Source organism: Symphodus melops, assembly GCF_947650265.1.
Source record: "Symphodus melops genome assembly, chromosome: 9".
NCBI classification, from domain to species: Eukaryota; Metazoa; Chordata; class Actinopteri; order Labriformes; family Labridae; genus Symphodus; species Symphodus melops.
The window spans coordinates 12,033,893-12,058,800 of NC_136699.1; the positions used below are offsets into that span (position 1 = coordinate 12,033,893).

Genomic DNA, 24,908 nt, shown 5'->3' on the forward strand with positions numbered 1-24,908 from the left:
AACAAAAACAATGCAGTACAGGATATAAACAGCTATTACCTCTTGGTGTCACTATTACATTGGTTAACATCAGGAGAAGTTGTCCCTCCCCTTTCCAAGCTTTTGTTTCCTTCTGAAGAGAGCAAAGACGGGTTTGGACTCGAGACAACCAGTCGATGGAATTTATTTTTCCGTTTGCAAATATGTGGTTTTAAGCGGGTTGGACTTAATAGCTCTATGTGGAAGTCGCAGGTATCTGGGAATTTTTGTCTTGTTGGATTATGATGAGAAGTGAAACAAAAACGCGAACAATGGGCTGCTTCTGCTTTGCTTTTTATTCGTCTTTGCTGCTGCTGTTGGGGACACAGGCTTCAGCTCAGACACGGTACTCTATCCCAGAGGAGCTGAAAGAAGGAACTGTTGTAGGAAATGTTGCGAAGGATCTTGGTCTTGACACCACCTCTTTGACTGATCGACGGTTCCGTATTGTGTCTGGCAGTAAGGATGCTATATTTGAAGTCAACCATGAAAACGGGGTATTGTACGTTCACCGGCATATTGACAGGGAGGAGCTCTGTCAGGGCAGCGGTGCATGCCTCGTGGAGCTCAAAATCCTTGTTGAAAACCCTTTGGAAATACATTATGTTGTCGTAGAAATTACTGACGTTAATGACCATGCTCCAAGTTTCCCAGAAAAAGAACAGACATTTGAAATCGCTGAGCATACATTACCAGGACGTCGCTTTCAACTAGAAACTGCACGTGATCCAGATGCTGGAATTAACTCTATTCGAACATACACTTTGACTTCAAATGAACATTTTCAAATAGACATCCGTCAAATTGACGAAGATAAAATACCGTTTTTAGTGCTGAAGAAATCATTAGACAGAGAACAAAAAGACAAACACAGTCTGCTGCTGACAGCGATAGATGGAGGAAAACCTCAAAGATCAGGAACATTAAATGTTACAATTATTGTTCTTGATATTAATGATAACCGTCCAATGTTTAGTCAGGAGATTTACCAAATTGAAATACAAGAAAATTTAGAAATTGGAACTTCAATTTTTAGAATGAATGCAACAGATCCAGATGAAGGGATTAATGGCGAAGTAGAATATAGCTTTGGTAAAAGCTTGAGGCGAAAAATGAATTATAATTTTGAATTGGACAAATTTACTGGGGAGATAAGAGTAAAAGGATTGGTGGACTTCGAAGAAAACGATGTTTATAGAGTCGATGTTGAGGCATCCGATAAAGCTTCACCACCATTAACTGGTGAGTGCCGACTAATTATAAAGATTAAGGATATCAATGATAATCCACCAGAAATAGAAGTCACGTCACTGTCAAGCACAATTCCCGAAGATTCAAAACCTGGAACAATTATTTCATTGATTAGCGTGACAGATAAGGACTCTGGTATTAATGGAAAAACTATATTACAAATTTCGAATGCGGTACCGTTCGATTTAAAACCTTCTTTTAAAGAAAATGTATACTCAGTTGTCACAAAGGAACTTCTGGATCGAGAGCAGGTGCCAAATTATGAAATAACAATAAGAGCTACTGACTGTGGTGATCCTCCCTTATACACTTTCAAAACTCTCAGTATTCAGATATCAGATGTAAATGACAACAGTCCACGTTTTGAACAAAACCCTTTACAGTTTTATCTGGTAGAAAATAACATCGCTGGAGCGTCAATATTCTCTGTAAGCGCAACAGATGAAGATGTATATGATAATGCAGCGATTTCATATCATATTGTGAGAGAAGGAAATCCAAATGATATAACGTCTTTCATTAATGTAAACTCTGAAAATGGACAAATATCAGCGCTGAAAAGTTTCGACTTTGAAACAGTGAAAACGTTCCAGTTCCAAGTTGTGGCCACAGATTCTGGAACTCCGTCTCTAAGCAGCAACGTCACAGTGAACGTGTTCATTCTGGATCAGAACGACAACGCTCCAGTCATCCTGTATCCAGTCAGCTCCAACGGTTCTGCTGAAGGTGTGGAGGAGATTCCCCGCAACGTGAACGCACCACACTTGGTGACTAAAGTCAGAGCCTATGACGCTGATATAGGATATAACGGCTGGTTACTGTTTTCACTGCAGGAAGTGACTGAGCACAGTCTCTTTTCTTTGGACCGCTATACAGGACAGATCAGAACACTTCGCTCATTCACAGAGACAGACGAGGCTGAGCACAATCTGGTCATACTGGTCAAAGACAATGGCAACGTTTCCCTGTCAGCAACAGCTACTGTCATTGTCAAAGTTGTGGAGCCCAAAGAGGCTTTTGCTGCTTCTGATGTGAAAAGTGCAACAAACGATGATGAGGAGAGTAATGTCACTTTTTATCTCATGATAACTTTGGCCTCCGTTTCAGCACTTTTTCTCATCAGCATCATCGTGCTCATTGCAATGCAGTGCTCCAAATCCACAGGCTACCCTTCCAAATACCTGCAAGAGACTAACTATGACGGGACTCTGTGTCACAGCATCCAGTACAGATCTGGAGACAAACGCTACATGTTAGTGGGACCCAGAATGAGTATAGGATCTACTATAGTCCCGGGCAGCCATGCTAACACTCTCGTGCTCCCTGACAGGAGGAGGACTTCTACTGAGGTAAGAGCTTAGAAATAATAGGAAACTATTCACAGACTGTCTTCTCTATCATCGCTATTTATTTAATTACAAAATCTCTTTTCCCCCCCAAAAGTTTCACAAGCCTCCAGCACTCATACCCCAACCGAAAAAAATATAACTACCTTGTCCTACTCACAATACGTTTAAAGTCGACAGCATGTTTTAGGGATCTGAACGTATTGATTTTATTTGCTTTATTTTATGTTGTTTAATATGTGAATTTGCGAGGATGTGTCCTCAGGTAGATGTGCATGTGCCTCGAAGTGTACGCAATACAACTTTTAATTTACCAAAATTACACAAAATATATGTGTTTCTGTGATTGTTTTAAATACAACTTAAAACCCATGACGCAAAACATCTTGACTCTATTGATCTAAAGCTGTTTATGTGATTGGTACAGGCAAGTAAAGTTGACTTTCTGAACTGAGTTGAGTGCTCTCCATGGTGCTGAACATTGTAGCTTTTGGTTTTTCGGCAGAAGACAACCTGGAACAGAACAATTTTCAAAATCATAAAACCCATTAACACTACCATGTTTACTTAGAAGAGCTACCATGTTATTTAAGGACGTTGTAAACACTTTGTTTTATCGACAATTGTAAAATAAAACTTGAATAGGTGATTTGATTCTGAAATCCTAATTGTAGTAAAGGTTCAATAAGATACATTCCCATTCATGATTGTAGCAAAGCCCACTTTCCCATTGACCTCTGGGTGTCAGTGTTACATTGGGAAATATAATGAAATGTTGTCCCTCCCCTTCATATACCTTTTGTTCGCTCCATGAAAAACCAAAAGGAGACATTTGGAAGGAGCTCGCCAACTGATGAAATCGTGCTCTGCTTTTTTGTCGATATGCTACATACAATGGGTCTGATATAGACATTTATAAAGGAACGGACTTTTTTTAGCTTTCATGTGCTGCGGATAAAGATGGAAATGGGAAGACGGTATCGAGGAAAGCTCTGCTTGCGGTTTGCTCTACGTTTGTTTCTTCTGTTGTTGCTTGCAAATCAGGCTTTGGGAGAAATACGATATTCTATTCCAGAGGAGGTGAAAGAGGGAACTGTTGTTGGAAATGTCGCGAAGGATCTTGGGTTGGACTTCACCTCTTTATCTAATCGACGGTTCCGTGTTGTGTCGGAATCTAAGGATGCATTTTTTGAGGTAAACCGGGACAATGGTGCTCTGTATGTCAGTAGGAAAATCGACAGAGAGGAGCTCTGTCAGGGCAGCGGTGTTTGCATAATAGAGTTAAAAGTCATAGTTGAAAACCCTTTGGAAATACACTACATTGTCGTAGAAATTACAGACGTTAATGACCATGCTCCAAGTTTCCCAGAAAAAGAACAGACATTTGAAATAGCTGAGCATACATTACCAGGGAAGCGATTTAAATTGCACACGGCCCGTGATCCAGATGCTGGAATTAACTCTATTCGAACATACACTTTGACCTCAAATGAACATTTTGAAGTAAATATCCGTCAAGGTGATTCGGGTAAGATACCGTTCTTAGTGTTGAAGAAATCCTTAGATAGAGAACAAAAAGACAAACACAATCTGCTACTGACAGCGATAGATGGAGGAAAACCTCAAAGATCAGGAACATTAAATGTTACAATTATTGTTCTTGATAGTAATGATAACCGTCCAATATTTAGTCAGGAGATTTACCAAATTGAAATACAAGAAAACGTTAAAATCGGCACTTCAATATTTAAGATGAATGCAACAGATCCAGATGAAGGGATTAATGGCGTAGTAGAATACAGCCTCGGTAAAACCTTGATTCAGAAAGTGTATGAACTTTTTGAAATGGACAAGACAACAGGAGAGATTAGAGTTAATGGAGTCGTTGATTACGAAGAAAAAGATTTATATGAGCTGGACATTGAGGCATCTGACAGAGGAACACCTCCACTGACTGGTGAGTGTCGAGTCATAATAAAAATAAAAGACATCAATGATAATCCACCTAAAATAGAAGTCACATCACTGTCAAACACAGTTTCTGAAGATTCGAAACCTGGAACAATTGTTTCTCTAATCAGAGTGAAAGACAAAGACTCTGGTGTTAATGGCAAAATTATTTCTAGCATAATCTCAGACGTGCCTTTTGAACTAAAACCTTCTTACAAGGAAAACACTTACTCAGTTGTCACAAAGGGACTTTTAGACAGAGAGCAGGTGTCACATTATGAAATAACAATACGAGCTACTGACTGTGGTGTCCCTCCCTTATCCACTTTTAAAACTCTCAATATTCAGATATCAGATGTAAATGACAACAGTCCACATTTTGAACAAAACCCTTTACAGTTTTATCTGGTAGAAAATAACGTTGCTGGAGCGTCAATATTCTCTGTAAGCGCAACAGACGAAGATATAAATGATAATGCAGCGATTTCATATCATATTGTGAGAGAAGGAAGTCAAAATGACATGACGTCTTTCATAAATGTAAACCCTGAAAATGGACAAATATCGGCGTTGAAAAGTTTCGACTTTGAAACAGTGAAAACGTTCCAGTTCCAAGTTGTGGCCACAGATTCTGGAACTCCGTCTCTAAGCAACAACGTCACAGTGAACGTGTTCATTCTGGATCAGAACGACAACGCTCCAGTCATCCTGTATCCAGTCAGCTCCAACGGTTCTGCTGAAGGTGTGGAGGAGATTCCCCGCAACGTGAACGCACCGCACTTGGTGACTAAAGTCAGAGCCTATGACGCTGATATAGGATATAACGGATGGTTACTGTTTTCACTGCAGGAAGTGACTGAGCACAGTCTCTTTTCTTTGGACCGCTATACAGGACAGATCAGAACACTTCGATCATTCACAGAGACAGACGAGGCTGAGCACAAACTGGTCATACTGGTCAAAGACAATGGCAACGTTTCCCTGTCAGCAACAGCTACTGTCATTGTCAAAGTTGTGGAGCCCAAAGAGGCTTTTGCTGCTTCTGATGTGAAAAGTGCAACAAACGATGATGAGGAGAGCAATGTCACTTTTTACCTCATGATAACTTTGGCCTCCGTTTCAGCACTTTTTCTCATCAGCATCATCGTGCTCATTGCAATGCAGTGCTCCAAATCCACAGACTACACTTCCAAATACCTCCAAGAGACTAACTATGACGGGACTCTGTGTCACAGCATCCAGTACAGATCTGGAGACAAACGCTACATGTTAGTGGGACCCAGAATGAGTATAGGATCTACTATAGTCCCGGGCAGCCATGCTAACACTCTAGTGCTCCCTGACAGGAGGAGGACTTCTACTGAGGTAAGACCGTCTATATGTACAGAACAAAGGTCTTGTTTGCTGTTAAGATTCATATTTCAATATTTATTGTCTTCTTCGGCAGGTCTTAAGTAACAAAAAGTGAAAGTTACAAAATCCTTTAGACAGTGGCTTTATTGCGATGTGTTTTCAAAACACAAATATCTGTTTGAGGCACATTTTCTCCCACTACCTTGTATCCAAAGACTCTCACACACAACTGACACTTCCCAGTAAATTTGTACGAGGATTAATAGTACTTTTAGAAATACATCATCAATATCTCTCAGAGAGAGTAAAACAAAGAAATTAGAGTCATATCCCCTTTGATTAAAATCATGAGTCAACACTTAGTTAATCATCATGTTACGCATAACGCATAATTGAGGACAAAAATGTTGAAGATAAGGCGGGACTGAGGGTTGACATTAATCCATGGTGCTGAAACGCTCCAACTTACTGCTTTTGTTTTTGTTTCAAAGGTTTATTTTTGCCCTTTATTGATAGTGAAGGACAGTGGATATAATCGAAAACAGGGAGAGACATGCGGGAAAGTGGCCACAGGCCGGACGCGAACCCAGGCCGCCCGCGCGAGGAGCAAAGCCTCGCAACATGGTGCGCGCGCGCTGCGCTATCGGCGCCACCGCAACTTACTGCTTTTAAGGAGGAACACAGGCATAGCTAAAAAGTCATAGTTAATACTTTTCAGTATTTTTTCGTTGACATTGAAGATTTGAATAGTTGATGACTTGCATTTTTGTTAAGAGCTGTATTGCCTCTTGTAATGTGTATTTCAGATGCGTTGATACTCAGGCACAACGCTTTTATTTTGATATGAGAAGACAAAAATGACATGTGTCCCATGTCACTGTGTGTTCCAAAGTGCTGTTCATGTTTTAAGATGTTTATTGAGAGTCCCTACAAGGAGCGAGTCTTGTTTATAAAGTCGCTGTCCATTGTGCTGAAACCAAAAAAAGAGCCGTCTTATATATATTTTTTTTTCAGACTGCTATTCGTTTTTGCCTTTACGGGAAACGTAACTGACTAAATATCCCAATACACCTTTTCACTAATTAAACACAAACGTATTTACGTTTTGTTGTGTATCGTTGTTTCAACAAAGGAGGGATTTTAAAAGCATACGATTTTCACACTTCCAAGTGCGTATTTATATTCCTATATCGCTTCGAGTTTAACTATCCGGTTATTGTACATTTAATAGGACAATACCATACTGTTTGAAGGGTTTATATCGAAGAACATGATGTCTTCATTTTTGTTTTTGACTACTTCCGAATTGAATACTTTATATTAGATGGGCACCAAGTTCGGTTTTAGTGAGGAAACTATTCTATCAATGAAGCAAAAAGTATCACTGTAGCAGCCAGTCAGGTTAAGAAAACTTCCTACACAAGTACTTTCTCATCTGTAGCACAAAAATTACACACTTGTAATATACACATTGTTCATCATTAGTCAGTGCGTTTGTGCACACCACACCATGTTGATACATTACAGTACGATTGAATGTTTCATTCAGACTATCTCGTTAGGAAATGATATTGGTGATTGGTTGAAACGTTTGTTTGAGATAGTAACGCGTGGTGGCAGTAAACAACTAGAAATAGGTAACTATATGACGATACGAGAGACTGCCTCTGAAGCATTCATCAGTTCACACCATCATCCCCCGAACGGGATTGTAGTTCAAGGATTTCCCAGTCTATAAGATCAGAGCGTATCGTGAAACTTGGATTATTTTTCTTCTCCTGATGGATATGTAAACAGTCGTCAGATTTGTTAGTATTTGTTGGATTTGTCCATCGACACAAGACAATGGAAGGAGGCGGACAGGACTCCTCACGACAAGGGAAAATGTATGTCACCCTCTTTCTGGCATTGAGCTTGATTTTAGGCCAGACATCTGGGCAGATAAGATATTCTATTTCGGAAGAAATCAAAATAGGAACTGCTGTGGGTAATATAGCTAAGGATCTGGGAATAGACCCGAGTATATTAAAAACAAGGGGGTTTCGTATAGTTTCTGGTTCCGCGGACCCGGTTTTCCAGTTAAATCTAAATGATGGGATTTTATACGTAAATGATAATGTTGACCGAGAGAAAATATGCCAGCGCACCAGTGTGTGTCTGATCAACCTTAAAACTGTGCTTGAGAACCCACTGGAAATTCATTATGTTGCAGTAGAAGTGTTAGACGTGAATGACCACGCGCCATCATTCCCGGAGAGTAACAAAAGGCTGGAAATTTCTGAGTCCACATTACCGGGAACCAAATTTCAGTTGCATGCTGCACTCGATCCAGATGGTGGCGTTAACTCCGTGCAACTGTATAAATTAAGTCCAAATAATAATTTTCGGTTAGAAGTAAAAGATAGGGGCAAAGATGGAAAGATTCCGATTTTACAGTTACAAAGCCCGTTAGATAGAGAGGCCTCTGGCAGCTATAAACTAACACTCACAGCCCTTGATGGAGCAAAGCCTCCTAAAACAGGGACCATGGAGATACTAATAGATGTTTTAGATGTGAATGATAACGCACCTATTTTCACAAAAGATGTCTATTCTGCAGAGATTAGTGAGAATTCCCCAGTTGGAACAATAGTGTTAAGGGTAAATGCCACAGACAAGGACGACGGTTTAAATGGTAACGTGAGCTATTCTTTTGGAAGTGTTAACAGTAAGGTACGCGAGCTGTTTGACGTTGACCCGAGCACAGGTGAAATAATAGTTAAAGGACAATTAGACTACGAAGTGGATGACAGTTACGAGATAGATATCCAGGCATCTGACAGTGGTACTGTTCCCCTTAGAACGGAAAAGGGCGTTACTGTAAATATCAGAGACATAAATGACAATGCACCAGTAATTGAGGTAACGTCTCTGTCCAATACAATTTCAGAGGATTCCAGGCCAGGAACCACAGTAGCACTAATCAGCATCACCGATTTGGACTCAGGAGTTAACGGGAAAGTGTTCAGCTTCGTCAAGGATGACGTCCCTTTCACTCTAACGCCCTCAATACAGGACAACATGTATGCTGTAGTGACAAAGTCACATCTTGACAGGGAAAACAAATCGATTTATGATGTAACAGTGGTTTCAAAAGATGCAGGTGAACCAGCACTAACTTCTGAAAAGACGTTAAGAGTTATTGTGTCGGACGTTAACGACAACAGTCCAGAGTTTTCAAAAAATCAATATAAGTTTTACGTAAAAGAGAATAACCCTGCAGGAGTGTCGGTATTTTCTATAACGGCGTCTGATAGAGACGAGGGAGATAATGCTCTTATTGCTTATCATATTGTAAAAGATGCAGGTTATGACAGTACATTGACATCAATTTTGAACATAAACTCTGAAACTGGAGATATTTCGGCATTGAAAAGTTTCGACTTTGAAACAGTGAAAACGTTCCAGTTCCAAGTTGTGGCCACAGATTCTGGAACTCCGTCTCTAAGCAGCAACGTCACAGTGAACGTGTTCATTCTGGATCAGAACGACAACGCTCCAGTCATCCTGTATCCTGTCAGCTCCAACGGTTCTGCTGAAGGTGTGGAGGAGATTCCCCGCAACGTGAACGCACCACACTTGGTGACTAAAGTCAGAGCCTATGACGCTGATATAGGATATAACGGCTGGTTACTGTTTTCACTGCAGGAAGTGACTGAGCACAGTCTCTTTTCTTTGGACCGCTATACAGGACAGATCAGAACACTTCGCTCATTCACAGAGACAGACGAGGCTGAGCACAAACTGGTCATACTGGTCAAAGACAATGGCAACGTTTCCCTGTCAGCAACAGCTACTGTCATTGTCAAAGTTGTGGAGCCCAAAGAGGCTTTTGCTGCTTCTGATGTGAAAAGTGCAACAAACGATGATGAGGAGAGTAATGTCACTTTTTATCTCATGATCACTTTGGCCTCCGTTTCAGCACTTTTTCTCCTCAGCATCATCGTGCTCATTGCAATGCAGTGCTCGAAATCCACAGACTACACTTCCAAATACCTGCAAGAGACTAACTATGACGGGACTCTGTGTCACAGCATCCAGTACAGATCTGGAGACAAACGCTACATGTTAGTGGGACCCAGAATGAGTATAGGATCTACTATAGTCCCGGGCAGCCATGCTAACACTCTCGTGCTTCCTGACAGGAGGAGGACTTCAACTGAGGTAAGAGCTTGGAAATAATGGGAAACTATTCACAGACTGTCTTCTCTGTCATCGGTATTTATTTAATTACACAATCTCTTCCCCCCCCCCCAAAAAAAAAGTTTCACAAGCCTCCAGCACTCATAAACCAACCGAAAAAAATAAAACTACCTTCTCCTACTCACAAGACCTTTAAAGTCGACTGCATGGTTAGGATTCTGAACGTATTGATTTTATTTGCTTTATTTTATGTTGTTTAATATGTGCATTTGCGATGATGTGTCCTCAGGTAGATGTGCATGTGCCTCGAAGTGTACGCAATACAACTTTTAATTTACCAAAATTACACAAAATATATGTGTTTCTGTGATTGTTTTAAATACAACTTAAAACCCATGACGCAAAACATCTTGACTCTATTGATCTAAAGCTGTTTATGTGATTGGTACAGGCAAGTAAAGTTGACTTTCTGAACTGAGTTGAGTGCTCTCCATGGTGCTGAACATTGTAGCTTTTGGTTTTTCGGCAGAAGACAACCTGGAACAGAACAATTTTCAAAATCATAAAACCCATTAACACTACCATGTTTACTTAGAAGAGCTACCATGTTATTTAAGGACGTTGTAAACACTTTGTTTTATCGACAATTGTAAAATAAAACTTGAATAGGTGATTTGATTCTGAAATCCTAATTGTAGTAAAGGTTCAATAAGATACATTCCCATTCATGATTGTAGCAAAGCCCACTTTCCTATTGACCTCTGGGTGTCAGTGTTACATTGGGAAATATAATGAAATGTTGTCCCTCCCCTTCATATACCTTTTGTTCGCTCCATGAAAAACCAAAAAGAGACATTTGGAAGGAGCTCGCCAACTGATGAAATCGTGCTCTGCTTTTTGTCGATATGCTACATACAATGGGTCTGATATAGACATTTATAAAGGAACGGACTTTTTTTGTTTTTTATGTGCTGCGGATAAAGATGGAAATGGGAAGACGGTATCGAGGAAAGCTCTGCTTGCGGTTTGCTCTACGTTTGTTTCTTCTGTTGTTGCTTGCAAATCAGGCTTTGGGAGAAATACGATATTCTATTCCAGAGGAGGTGAAAGAGGGAACTGTTGTTGGAAATGTCGCGAAGGATCTTGGGTTGGACTTCACCTCTTTATCTAATCGACGGTTCCGTGTTGTGTCGGAATCTAAGGATGCATTTTTTGAGGTAAACCGGGACAATGGTGCTCTGTATGTCAGTAGGAAAATCGACAGAGAGGAGCTCTGTCAGGGCAGCGGTGTTTGCATAATAGAGTTAAAAGTCATAGTTGAAAACCCTTTGGAAATACACTACATTGTCGTAGAAATTACAGACGTTAATGACCATGCTCCAAGTTTTCCAGAAAAAGAACAGACATTTGAAATAGCTGAACATACATTACCAGGGAAGCGATTCCAACTACACACAGCTCGTGATCCAGATGCTGGAATTAACTCTATTCGTACATACACTTTGACTTCAAATGAACATTTTGAAGTAGACATCCGTCAAAGTGACGAAGAAAAAATACCGTTTTTAGTGCTGAAAAAATCATTAGACAGAGAACAAAAAGACAGACACAGTCTGCGGCTGACAGCGATAGATGGCGGAAAACCTCCAAGATCAGGAACATTAAATGTTACAATTATTGTTCTTGATATTAACGATAACCGTCCAATGTTTAGTCAGGAGATTTACCAAATTGAAATAAAAGAAAATGTTAATGTTCGAACTTTGGTATTTAAGATAAATGCCACAGATCCCGATGAGGGGACAAATGGGATAATTGAATACAGCCTTGGAAAAACACTGAAGAAAAAAGTGTATGACATTTTTGAATTGGACAAATTCACTGGGGAGATTCACGTTAAAGGGCTTGTGGATTACGAAGAGAATGACGTTTATAAACTCGATGTTGAGGCATCCGATACAGGAACACCTCCACTTGTAGGTGAGTGTAGAGTCATTATAAAAATAAAAGACATCAATGATAATCCACCTGAAATAGAAGTCACATCACTGTCAAACAAAGTGTCTGAAGATTCAAAACCTGGAACAATTGTTTCTCTAATCAGAGTGAAAGACAAAGACTCTGGTGTCAATAGCAAAATTATTTCTAGCATAATCTCAGACGTGCCTTTTGATCTAAAACCTTCTTACAAGGAAAACACTTACTCTGTTGTCACAAAGGGACTTTTAGACAGAGAGCAGGTGTCACATTATGAAATAACAATACGAGCTACTGACTGTGGTGACCCTCCATTATCCACTTTTAAAACTCTCAATATTCAGGTATCAGATGTAAATGACAACAGTCCACATTTTGAACAAAACCCTTTACAGTTTTATCTGGTAGAAAATAACGTTGCTGGAGCGTCAATATTCTCTGTAAGCGCAACAGACGAAGATATAAATGATAATGCAGCGATTTCATATCATATTGTGAGAGAAGGAAGTCAAAATGACATGACGTCTTTCATAAATGTAAACTCTGAAAATGGACAAATATCAGCGCTGAAAAGTTTTGACTTTGAAACAGTGAAAACGTTCCAGTTCCAAGTTGTGGCCACAGATTCTGGAACTCCGTCTCTAAGCAACAACGTCACAGTGAACGTGTTCATTCTGGATCAGAACGACAACGCTCCAGTCATCCTGTATCCAGTCAGCTCCAACGGTTCTGCTGAAGGTGTGGAGGAGATTCCCCGCAACGTGAACGCACCACACTTGGTGACTAAAGTCAGAGCCTATGACGCTGATATAGGATATAACGGATGGTTACTGTTTTCACTGCAGGAAGTGACTGAGCACAGTCTCTTTTCTTTGGACCGCTATACAGGACAGATCCGAACACTTCGCTCATTCACAGAGACAGACGAGGCTGAGCACAAACTGGTCATACTGGTCAAAGACAATGGCAACGTTTCCCTGTCAGCAACAGCTACTGTCATTGTCAAAGTTGTGGAGCCCAAAGAGGCTTTTGCTGCTTCTGATGTGAAAAGTGCAACAAACGATGATGAGGAGAGCAATGTCACTTTTTATCTCATGATAACTTTGGCCTCCGTTTCAGCACTTTTTCTCATCAGTATCATCGTGCTCATTGCAATGCAGTGCTCCAAATCCACAGACTACACTTCCAAATACCTCCAAGAGACTAACTATGACGGGACTCTGTGTCACAGCATCCAGTACAGATCTGGAGACAAACGCTACATGTTAGTGGGACCCAGAATGAGTATAGGATCTACTATAGTTCCAGGCAGCCATGCTAACACTCTAGTGCTCCCTGACAGGAGGAGGACTTCAACTGAGGTAAGACATTCACATGTTGCAAGGCTGTTGTTTTTGTCGTAAGATTTGTGTAGCACATTTTGTGTAATTGATTATTTTTGGTATCTTATTCATTGCATCTAGTATACAATTATTTCAGACTGAAGCGTTTCTGAAAGGGGACGATTAAAGTTTTGTCTCTCAGTTTCCTGCTACTGTTCAGAGCTAATTTGTCTTTAATCCTCTCACCTTCAGCCTCTTGAATACCAATACAATTTAATGAACACGTGTTTGTTTTGTTTTTCATAAACATGCAATGCCACGGTCTCCCTCTATGAGAGGGACAGTCGAACTTGATTGTGGCAAACTATGAGCAAACAGACTGACCAACAAACAACATTATAATATCTGATTATGGTCTGATTTCATGCCATTGCTGTTGTTGGAGTCTTGATTAAATAGCGATGGAGACAATAGTTTCACTGAGAAATGCAACTGGCGCGTTGAGAATCGCTATCCATGGTGCTGAACTTCACACACTCGACTGTGAGGGTGCAAAGTTAATCTTTAAATCAAAACAAATGTTAAGTGTTAGTAATATTTTCATATTGTTGCTTCGACATGCTAATTTACATCATTGTTGAGAATGAAAAAGCAGAGAAACTCAAAGAAAGTAAATATGCAACGACAATTTATGTGTATTGTTACCTTGAGGTTCTAACATTTGGCGTCTAGTGAAAATGTGTATTGATGTTAGTTATACTTTAATGAGGTGACGAAGAGAGACAGAAACTTTTAGACAGAAGAATGTTAGGGTCCGGTAGTTGTAGCTCATTGTACCTGATCATAAAATGCACATGGCTCTTCTTCTGTTGTGATATCTAAAGTTGAGATTTCTTAGCAAAGTATACACGTATTGCATCCACTTGGTGTCACTGGAACATAAATGAGGCCATGAAGGCTTAGTCCCTCCCCTAAAAAAAGCTTTTGTTCGGTTCTTCAGAGCAGAGGACACATTTCATTGAGCATGCGAGTGTGGAGCAAAGCCGTTTGATAGGATCTCACGATGCTAAGCGGGTCGGATATATCAGACTGATTTGTTGCAGGAAAAGGATCCCGTGAGCGTTTGAGTTCTTCGTTAACGATGGGGAACGAGAGAAGATCTCGATCAACTTACCGATGTTGCTTTGCCTTTCTTTTTTCCGTACTGCTGATCTTTGGAAAGCAGGCTTTGGCTGAATTGAGGTACTCTATACCAGAGGAGGTAAAAGAAGGAACCCTTGTTGGAAACGTTGCCAAAGATCTAGGTCTGGACAAATCCTCTTTGATTGATCGTCGGTTTCGTGTTGTCTCTGCATCTGAGAACACTTTTTTCGAGGTTAACCCGGATAATGGAGCCTTACAGATCAGTAAGAAAATAGACAGAGAGGAGCTGTGCGAGGGAAGTGGTGCATGTTTCATGGAGCTAAAAATCGTTGCTGAAAACCCGTTGGAAATTCACTATGTAGTTGTTGAAATTACTGATGTAAATGACCACTCGCCCAGCTTTACTGAGGCAGAGCAGAGATTTGAAATAGCAGAACATGCATCTGCAGGATCGCGATACGAACTTCATACGGCCCATGATCCTGATGCTGGAGTTAACTCAATCCGCACATATACATTAACGTCGAATGATCACTTTGAAATAGAAATAAGTCAAAGCGATGAGGACAAAATGCCAGTTTTAGTGCTGAAGAAACCTTTAGACAGAGAACAAAAGAAAGAACACTTGCTCATTGTAACAGCTGTTGATGGAGGAAAACCTCAAAGATCAGGGACTCTAAATGTTTCTATTGTTGTCCTTGATATCAATGATAACCGTCCAATGTTCAGTCAGGATACTTATCAGATAGAAATATATGAAAATACACCTGTTGGCACGAGTGTGACACGAGTGAATGCAATTGATCCAGATGAAGGGGCGAATGGGGAAATAGAGTACAGACTTAGTAAAACATTAGCACGAAAAGTTTACGAGATCTTTGAATTGGATAGTTTAAGTGGACAATTAAAATTAAAAGGAGCTTTGGATTTTGAGGAAACGGAGATTTACAAATTAGATGTCCAGGCTTCTGACAAAGGGACCCCGCCGTTAACAAGCCGGTGCAGAGTCGTTGTGAAAATTAAAGACGTCAATGATAATCCACCGCAAATAGAAGTCACATCACTTTCCAGCACTGTGACTGAAGATTCAAAACCCGGAACAATTATTGCACTAATAAGCGTGATGGATAAGGACTTTGGTATCAATGGTAAAATCATTACAACCATTAACAACGACGTGCCTTTTGAACTAAAACCTTCTTATAAGGAAAATACTTACTCTGTTATCACCAAGGGACTCTTAGACCGAGAGCAGGTGTCATATTTTGAAATAACAATAAAAGCCACTGATTGTGGTGACCCTCCCTTATCCACTTTTAAAACTCTCAGTATTGAGATTACAGATGTGAATGATAACAGTCCACGTTTTGAACAAAACCCTTTACAGTTTTATCTGGTAGAAAATAACGTTGCTGGAGCGTCAATATTCTCTGTAAGCGCAACAGACGAAGATATAAATGATAATGCAGCGATTTCATATCATATTGTGAGAGAAGGACGGCAAAATGATATAACGTCTTTCATAAATGTAAACTCTGAAAATGGACAAATATCAGCGCTGAAAAGTTTCGACTTTGAAACAGTGAAAACGTTCCAGTTCCAAGTTGTGGCCACAGATTCTGGAACTCCGTCTCTAAGCAACAACGTCACAGTCAACGTGTTCATTCTGGATCAGAACGACAACGCTCCAGTCATCCTGTATCCAGTCAGCTCCAACGGTTCTGCTGAAGGTGTGGAGGAGATTCCCCGCAACGTGAACGCACCACACTTGGTGACTAAAGTCAGAGCCTATGACGCTGATATAGGATATAACGGATGGTTACTGTTTTCACTGCAGGAAGTGACTGAGCACAGTCTCTTTTCTTTGGACCGTTATACAGGACAGATCCGAACACTTCGCTCATTCACAGAGACAGACGAGGCTGAGCACAAACTGGTCATACTGGTCAAAGACAATGGCAACGTTTCCCTGTCAGCAACAGCTACTGTCATTGTCAAAGTTGTGGAGCCCAAAGAGGCTTTTGCTGCTTCTGATGTGAAAAGTGCAACAAACGATGATGAGGAGAGCAATGTCACTTTTTATCTCATGATAACTTTGGCCTCCGTTTCAGCACTTTTTCTCATCAGCATCATCGTGCTCATTGCAATGCAGTGCTCCAAATCCACAGACTACACTTCCAAATACCTCCAAGAGACTAACTATGACGGGACTCTGTGTCACAGCATCCAGTACAGATCTGGAGACAAACGCTACATGTTAGTGGGACCCAGAATGAGTATAGGATCTACTATAGTTCCAGGCAGCCATGCTAACACTCTAGTGCTCCCTGACAGAAGGAGGACTTCTACTGAGGTAAGACTTGTTACCTAACAAGGACAATGCTTTTTGCTCTGGTGTGTACTGCGTGTGTCAATTAAAATAATGTTGGCTTCATCCTGTTTGTGTGCACAGGCTGCCTAAGCAGATTCACAGTGCTCTCTGTTCTCATCTTTAGACTTAAGTCTATGCATACAAAATCTTTCTATTTTGTTATGAGCACCTGTTTTGTTTATAGATGGTATTCACCTGCTTTGTTTTAAATCCTCTGAATTATTTCCTGGTGTTATTCATGACTTTACGACAATCAGCTTATAAAACAATTACTGACAAATGTCATTTGTCATATGCTAAGGTATTTATGGATTTGTGTTTGGTGCTGATTTGTGGATTATATATATTGTTGTTGGTTGCATTGAACATCATTTTTCAAAACGGCAAAGTAACCATATTAACCGGGAAGAGAAATAATGTGGATGAGACAGAAAAGGGGGAGCTGTTTGGGATCACTCTCCATGGTGCTGAAGTGCACTGAAATACATCAAGCAGTCTGAAGCCTCCAGATTTTCGACATAAATTGTGTAGTATTTGTAATTTCATATGTTATGCAACTTCGAAGTTTTAGCTTTGTACATGTTTTGCCGATAATCTTATTAATCAATATAAAAGATATTTCTAGCTCCAGCAGAGAAAAAAATGGTAACATTAACATTCATATCACAGCTCTATACCTACCTTTACGCATTGTCATCATGATGGTGTTTTTCATCACGTACTTACTACTCTCTTCTGTTGTGATATCGTCAGGTGTAATTTCTGATTTAAGTGTGCATATTTGTAGTATATTTTTATGAACTTTAATCATATAATTTATAGTCCACTCGGTGTCACTGTTACACCAATAGAGCCATCGCAGATGTTGTCCCTCCCCTAACAAAGCTTTTGTTCGCTTCTTCACAGCAGAGGATACATTTGACTTGAGCATAAGAGTCGAAATAAATCTTGTGGTTGAGATTTACATACATTCTTTGCTTGGCAGTTCGGATGAACTAACTCCGGTAGTTGCAGACAGGCTAACTTGTGGATTAATATAGCGCTAATAACGATGGGGAGAAAAAGGCGATCCAAACCGCAGAGCTGTATTTGGTTTATCTTTCATTTTTTATTTCTGCTGATCTTTGGAAAGCAGGCTTTGGCTGAATTGAGGTACTCTGTACCAGAGGAGATGAAGGAAGGAACCCTTGTTGGAAACGTTGCAAAGGATCTTGGTTTGGACAAATCATCTTTAGTCGATCGACGTTTCCGTGTTGTTTCTGGGTCTAAGGAAGCTTTTTTCGAGGTTAACCCGGACAATGGAGCCTTACAGATCAGTAAGAAAATCGACAGAGAGGAGCTGTGTCACGGACATGGCCCATGCGTGATGGAACTAAAGATCCTTGTTGAAAACCCGTTAGAAATGCATCACATTGTTGTTGAAATTACTGACGTTAATGACCATTCTCCTAGTTTTCCTGAAAAGAAACAAACATTTGAAATAGCAGAACAATCATCCCCGGGAATTCGATTCCAGCTACACGCTGCTCGTGATCCCGACGCTGGGAGCAACTCAATCCGTACATACACTTTAACACAAAATGATCACTTTGAAATAGAAATAAGTCAAAGCGATGAGGAAAAAATGCCATTTTTAGTGCTGAAGAAATCATTAGACAGAGAACAAAAGAAAGAACACTCGCTAATCGTAACAGCTGTTGATGGAGGAAAACCTCAAAGATCAGGGACTTCAAATGTTTCTATCATTGTTCTAGATAGTAATGATAATCGTCCAATGTTCAGTCAGGATACTTATCAGATAGAAATATATGAAAATACGCCTGTTGGCACTAGTGTGACAAGAGTCCAAGCAATTGATCCAGATGAAGGGGCGAATGGGGAAATACAGTACAAACTCAGTAAAACATTAGCACGAAAAGTTTACGAGATCTTTGAATTGAATAGTTTAAGTGGACAATTAAAATTAAAAGGAGCTTTGGATTTTGAGGAAACTGAGAATTTTAAACTGGATGTTGAGGCGTCTGACAAAGGAACACCTCCTTTAGTTGGAAGATGTCGAGTCATTGTTAAAATAAAAGATGTCAATGATAATGCACCTGAAATAGAAGTCACGTCACTGTCAAACACAGTGTCTGAAGATTCAAAACCTGGAACAGTTATTTCACTCCTGAGTGTGAAGGATAAAGACTCCGGAGTCAATGGAAAAATTATTTCAAAGATAAACAATGACGTGCCCTTTGAATTAAAACCTTCTTATAAGGAAAACATATATTCTGTTGTCACTAAAGGACTTCTGGACAGAGAGCAGGTGTCACAGTATGACATAACTATGAAAGCTACTGACTGTGGTGACCCTCCTTTATCCACTTTTAAAACTCTCAGTATTCAGGTTTCAGATGTAAATGATAACAGTCCACATTTTGAACAAACCCCTTTACAGTTTTATCTGGTAGAAAATAACGTTGCTGGAGCGTCAATATTCTCTGTAAGCGCAACAGACGAAGATATAAATGATAATGCAGCGATTACATATCATATTGTGAGAGAAGGGAGTCAAAATGACATGACATCCTTTATTAATGTAAACAGTGAAAATGGACACATAACCGCATTAAAAAGTTTCGACTTTGAAACAGTGAAAACGTTCCAGTTCCAAGTTGTGGCCACAGATTCTGGAACTCCGTCTCTAAGCAACAACGTCACAGTGAACGTGTTCATTCTGGATCAGAACGACAACGCTCCAGTCATCCTGTATCCAGTCAGCTCCAACGGTTCTGCTGAAGGTGTGGAGGAGATTCCCCGCAACGTGAACGCACCACACTTGGTGACTAAAGTCAGAGCCTATGACGCTGATATAGGATATAACGGCTGGTTACTGTTTTCACTGCAGGAAGTGACTGAGCACAGTCTCTTTTCTTTGGACCGCTATACAGGACAGATCCGAACACTTCGCTCATTCACAGAGACAGACGAGGCTGAGCACAAACTGGTCATTCTGGTCAAAGACAATGGCAACGTTTCCCTGTCAGCAACAGCTACTGTCATTGTCAAAGTTGTGGAGCCCAAAGAGGCTTTTGCTGCTTCTGATGTGAAAAGTGCAACAAACGATGATGAGGAGAGCAATGTCACTTTTTATCTCATGATAACTTTGGCCTCCGTTTCAGCACTTTTTCTCATCAGCATCATCGTGCTCATTGCAATGCAGTGCTCCAAATCCACAGACTACACTTCCAAATACCTACAAGAGACTAACTATGACGGGACTCTGTGTCACAGCATCCAGTACAGATCTGGAGACAAACGCTACATGTTAGTGGGACCCAGAATGAGTATAGGATCTACTATAGTCCCGGGCAGCCATGCTAACACTCTAGTGCTCCCTGACAGGAGGAGGACTTCAACCGAGGTAAGAACCTAAACAAAGGTATTTGACCAAAAATAATTGGTTGATTTAAGGAACAATTTCATTTTATTAATTTGGATATAATGTGAGGACAATTTGATGAGCTAATTACGAGGGCCACTGAGGTCCTTGGATTCCTGCTTGAATGCTTTATTTAATCTAAAATCAACACTGGAATGTTTTGTTATGGAATCGATGTTTTATTTTCCTTCTTTTTTCCACACTGTTTGGATAACCTATTTTCGACCGTTAATCAAACGAACGATGATTTTTATTTATTTTATTTTTTTATCTTGCAAAAAAAGTAAATATTGCACTTCACATTAAGCTACAGATAACAATAGTTGTCAGTGTGGGAACGTGTTAAAAATGTGTATTTTTTTATGAATTGATAAAATCATCAACAGAAGCTGGACTTGTGAAAGGCAGCCCTAAATCTCTGTCCATGGTGCTGAACGTTCAGTGAGTGGCCGGTTTGTTCAAACTTTGTAGATAGTATTTCAGACTTTTAATTAACACCATGTATCATATAGCTGTTGCTCTGCTCAAACCTATATCTTAATATTTCTTACTACACAGTAAATGTATTGAAAATATTATTTTGTTGGCAGTAATATCTCTTTCCAGCTTTTCCCCCCAAGAAATACAAAATATTAGTCTGTATTATTTGCTTTTCGGGTGGTGGATGAATAGCCTGTGTGACCTTCTGCAATATTAATTTACATCGCATGGTGTCAGTGTAATACAAACAGGGGGAATGACACAACTTTATCATCGCAGCATTTTGGTTCCACCTCTTTATACTCCTCGACGTTGTCGCAGTCGTTCATGAGCTTACTGTTACTTTTGTAAAATCAGCATTAGTGTTCTTCGTTGTGTCTAGTGGATGAAGAGTCTCCAACATACAGGAGAAGGACTCTCATATTATGTTGCAGTTTGTACGTGTCTAACGGATTCGTGAGGATATCGGGTTTAACCATGGAACAAAGAAGATACCAGGGAAGATGGGCGCGAGGATATTTGCTCGGCAGCTTGGTTGCTGTCTTTTTGTGGAGCGTGGCCGCAGCGGAAATACGATATTCAGTCTCTGAAGAAGTTAACGAAGGAACTGTGGTTGGAAATATAGCAAAAGACCTGGGATTAGATAAGAGCTCACTGAAAGATCGGAAGTATCGGATTGTTTCTAGTAATACAGATCATCTTTTCCACGTGAATCAAAATGATGGTATCCTTTACGTGAGCCGGAAAATCGACAGAGAAGAGGTGTGTGCGCAGAGCAGTACGTGTTTGATAAATCTGAAAACAGTGTTAGAAAACCCACTGGAGGTCCATTATGTTGAAGTCGAAGTTCTGGATATAAACGACCATTCTCCCAGTTTCCCCGAGAAAGAGAAAATATTGGAGATTTCAGAGTCTGTGTTGCCCGGAGTTCGTATTCCGCTCAGAGCATCAAGCGACCCAGATGGTGGTCCTTTCTCTGTTCAGCAATATAAACTCAGCCCTAATGATCACTTCCGTTTGGAAGTTAAGGATAAGGGAGAAGATGGTAAAATACCAATACTGATTGTGCAAAAGTCTTTGGATAGGGAGACGACGAGAAGCCACTCATTAGTGCTGACGGCACTTGATGGGGGGAAACCTCCGAAATCTGGTAACATGAAAATTCTCGTAAATGTTTTGGATACGAACGATAACGCACCTCTTTTTTCTGAAGATGTTTATTCTGTGATGCTTGATGAAAATTCTCCAGTAGGCACAATAGTCGCACGAGTGAATGCAACAGATTTAGATGATGGACTGAACGGAGAAGTAGTTTATTCATTCAGCAACAGTGTGAGTCACAAATTACTTAAAACGTTTGATATTAATCCATCAACAGGGGCAATAACTGTTAAAGGTTTAATAAATTACGAGGAGAAGGACAGATATGAAATTGAAATTCAAGCATCAGATAAAGGTCTGGCTCCATTAGTGACACAAAAAAGCGTAATAATTAAGATAGTTGACGTGAATGATAATGCACCTGAGATTGAAGTCACATCATTTTCAAGCTCCATCCCTGAAGATTCCAGACCAGGAACTACAGTTGCTCTTATCAGTGTCAATGACCTGGACTCTGGTCTCAATGGAAAAGTTATTTGCTACATAAGTGACGATGTTCCTTTCACTTTATCACCATCTTTGAAAGACAAGATGTACTCATTAGTGACCAAATCGCTCCTGGACAGAGAGAAACAGTCACAGTATGACCTGACAATAACTGCAAAAGACGCTGGTCAACCTCCGTTATCGTCTGAAAAGACAATAAGTGTCGTGGTGTCAGATGTGAATGACAACAGTCCAGAGTTTTCACTCAGTCCTTATACTTTCTATGTGACTGAAGCTAATGAACCAGGTGCCTCTGTGTTTTCTGTTAAAGCGTTTGATCGAGATGAAAGCGAGAATGCACTTATTACATATCATATTCTCAGAGGCGGAAGTGAAGAAAATAAAATATCTTCATTTTTAAGTATTAATTCTGAAAACGGAGATATTTCGGCATTGAAAAGTTTCGACTTTGAAACAGTGAAAACGTTCCAGTTCCAAGTTGTGGCCACAGATTCTGGAACTCCGTCTCTAAGCAGCAACGTCACAGTCAACGTGTTCATTCTGGATCAGAACGACAACGCTCCAGTCATCCTGTATCCAGTCAGCTCCAACGGTTCTGCTGAAGGTGTGGAGGAGATTCCCCGCAACGTGAACGCACCACACTTGGTGACTAAAGTCAGAGCCTATGACGCTGATATAGGATATAACGGATGGTTACTGTTTTCACTGCAGGAAGTGACTGAGCACAGTCTCTTTTCTTTGGACCGCTATACAGGACAGATCCGAACACTTCGCTCATTCACAGAGACAGACGAGGCTGAGCACAAACTGGTCATACTGGTCAAAGACAATGGCAACGTTTCCCTGTCAGCAACAGCTACTGTCATTGTCAAAGTTGTGGAGCCCAAAGAGGCTTTTGCTGCTTCTGATGTGAAAAGTGCAACAAACGATGATGAGGAGAGCAATGTCACTTTTTATCTCATGATAACTTTGGCCTCCGTTTCAGCACTTTTTCTCATCAGCATCATCGTGCTCATTGCAATGCAGTGCTCCAAATCCACAGACTACACTTCCAAATACCTGCAAGAGACTAACTATGACGGGACTCTGTGTCACAGCATCCAGTACAGATCTGGAGACAAACGCTACATGTTAGTGGGACCCAGAATGAGTATAGGATCTACTATAGTCCCGGGCAGCCATGCTAACACTCTAGTGCTCCCTGACAGGAGGAGGACTTCTACTGAGGTAGGACAAATCCAAACTATTTTTCAACCTCTACAACAAATTTAATCTCATACCTTATTTGATGTACACATAGCTAAGTGGTTGGAAAGTTCTGATTTGTAAGTGAACTTAGTTGAAAACAAGGAAACCTGGTTGGTGTGGAAATCCATTCACTGAATAAAACTCATTTTCTGAGATTGTCAATCTGGATTGTAGCTGAAACATGTGAGGGGAAGTTTTGTGAAAACTCTGCCTTGTTTGTTGGCGATTTGAGTTTTTTTTCCTGCTAATTCTGATATTGAGGTTAATTTATTTACTAAATAAAGCCATGAGCCAGCTGGCTGTGCTCTTCAATGTAACCGTTTCAATGTGCTCATTGTTAAACAGGCAACCTTTTTTTGATGGATTATATTATTGGTAATGGAGCTGTTATTTGGTTAGAGTAAAAAAAAAGATTTGAATTAAAGTTATGTCATATTTCTTTATAAATGCATTTTAAACAGCTAAACGTAAAATAATTACCGAAAATCAATGAACATTGAGATTACAATGGTTCATTAAAACGGTTCCATGATGTCAATATTGGGATAACAGCCTGTTAAGAGGAAAGAAGGTAGAAATTGTACTGGCTTAATTATCGTTCTTTATGCGGTATTACTGTTGCCCATGCACTATTTATTCCCTTTCCCTATATTCATCTTTTATGTGTATGACACTTAGAGGAAAAAACAACTGATGATAAAACCTCCAATTCGAGTTCGTTTATTGTTGATTGTGCGTTTATGTGAGAGGAATCCTTTTGCTAGCCAAGGGGAGCTGAATGACGGCAGATGTTCAGACAACACATGAAACAGTCTGTCGTGTTACCCGCTTTGTAAGAACAGAAAACAAAAAGAAACACAACCTGTGTAACTCTGTTGTTCAGTAAATTAAATACAGTACTTCAACCATTTGTTGCGACAGTTGTTTGTCGTCGCTGTCCATGGTGCTGAAAATGTAGCTATTTCTCTGCTTAAAGAAAGGAACAAACATTTCTTGCCATTAAAACTTGGAGTAAACAATTAAAGCAATGCAATTTAACGAAAATGTAAATGCTCAGAAATGCTCAGAGGAGTCCATGAAAAGTATATATTTATATATATATATATTTTCATCTTAATTTGAGTCCACTTTGGGTTACTTTTTTCCTGAGGAGGTCGACTCCTTATTAATCTCCTTTCACTCGACAACCATTGGTCAATAATTGGCAGTACATAGCAATCATTTTACAAATCATG

At 40.1% G+C, this 24,908-nt stretch overlaps 7 protein-coding genes across 16 annotated transcripts in view; 6 read left to right on the plus strand and 1 right to left on the minus strand.

Annotated features, from left to right (window-relative positions):
* Positions 1-24,908, minus strand: part of LOC306829052 (uncharacterized protein) — a gene marked incomplete at its 5' end in the record, with an annotated part of 184,839 nt that overhangs the window by 54,985 nt on the left and 104,946 nt on the right. The window lies entirely within an intron of this gene.
* LOC306828996 (protocadherin alpha-C2-like) overlaps positions 1-24,908 on the plus strand; it is a 167,112-nt gene that overhangs the window by 9,421 nt on the left and 132,783 nt on the right. Inside the window, exon 1 of one of the 2 annotated variants that reach the window (XM_079351769.1) lies at positions 10,987-13,438. The exons of the other annotated variant lie outside the window; for it this stretch is intronic. Within the exon in view, the coding sequence (XP_079207895.1) occupies positions 11,084-13,438 (2,355 nt within the window). The 5' untranslated portion in view covers positions 10,987-11,083. Of the gene's footprint in view, positions 1-10,986; positions 13,439-24,908 lie in introns of those variants that run through there. 2 annotated transcript variants of the gene reach the window in all.
* Positions 10-2,767, plus strand: LOC306829027 (protocadherin alpha-3-like). The gene is made up of 2 exons (XM_079351845.1): positions 10-2,618; positions 2,713-2,767. Exons 1-2 carry the CDS (start codon positions 261-263, stop codon positions 2,755-2,757), a joined length of 2,403 nt encoding a protein of 800 aa, XP_079207971.1. The 5' UTR covers positions 10-260; the 3' UTR covers positions 2,758-2,767.
* Positions 3,068-10,152, plus strand: LOC306829056 (protocadherin alpha-8-like). The gene is made up of 2 exons (XM_079351887.1): positions 3,068-3,881; positions 8,061-10,152. Exons 1-2 carry the CDS (start codon positions 3,576-3,578, stop codon positions 10,137-10,139), a joined length of 2,385 nt encoding a protein of 794 aa, XP_079208013.1. The 5' UTR covers positions 3,068-3,575; the 3' UTR covers positions 10,140-10,152.
* Positions 14,019-16,913, plus strand: LOC306829040 (protocadherin alpha-8-like; the record flags this gene model as incomplete). The annotated part of the gene is made up of 1 exon (XM_079351859.1): positions 14,019-16,913. The coding sequence occupies exon 1, from the start codon at positions 14,541-14,543 to the stop codon at positions 16,911-16,913; it is 2,373 nt and encodes a 790-aa protein (XP_079207985.1). The 5' UTR covers positions 14,019-14,540.
* On the plus strand, positions 17,950-20,331 carry LOC306829379 (protocadherin alpha-8-like; the record flags this gene model as incomplete). The annotated part of the gene is made up of 1 exon (XM_079352421.1): positions 17,950-20,331. Exon 1 carries the CDS (start codon positions 17,965-17,967, stop codon positions 20,329-20,331), a length of 2,367 nt encoding a protein of 788 aa, XP_079208547.1. The 5' UTR covers positions 17,950-17,964.
* Positions 21,155-23,835, plus strand: LOC306829028 (protocadherin alpha-13-like). The gene has a single exon (XM_079351846.1). The coding sequence runs from the start codon at positions 21,295-21,297 to the stop codon at positions 23,695-23,697; it is 2,403 nt and encodes an 800-aa protein (XP_079207972.1). The 5' UTR covers positions 21,155-21,294; the 3' UTR covers positions 23,698-23,835.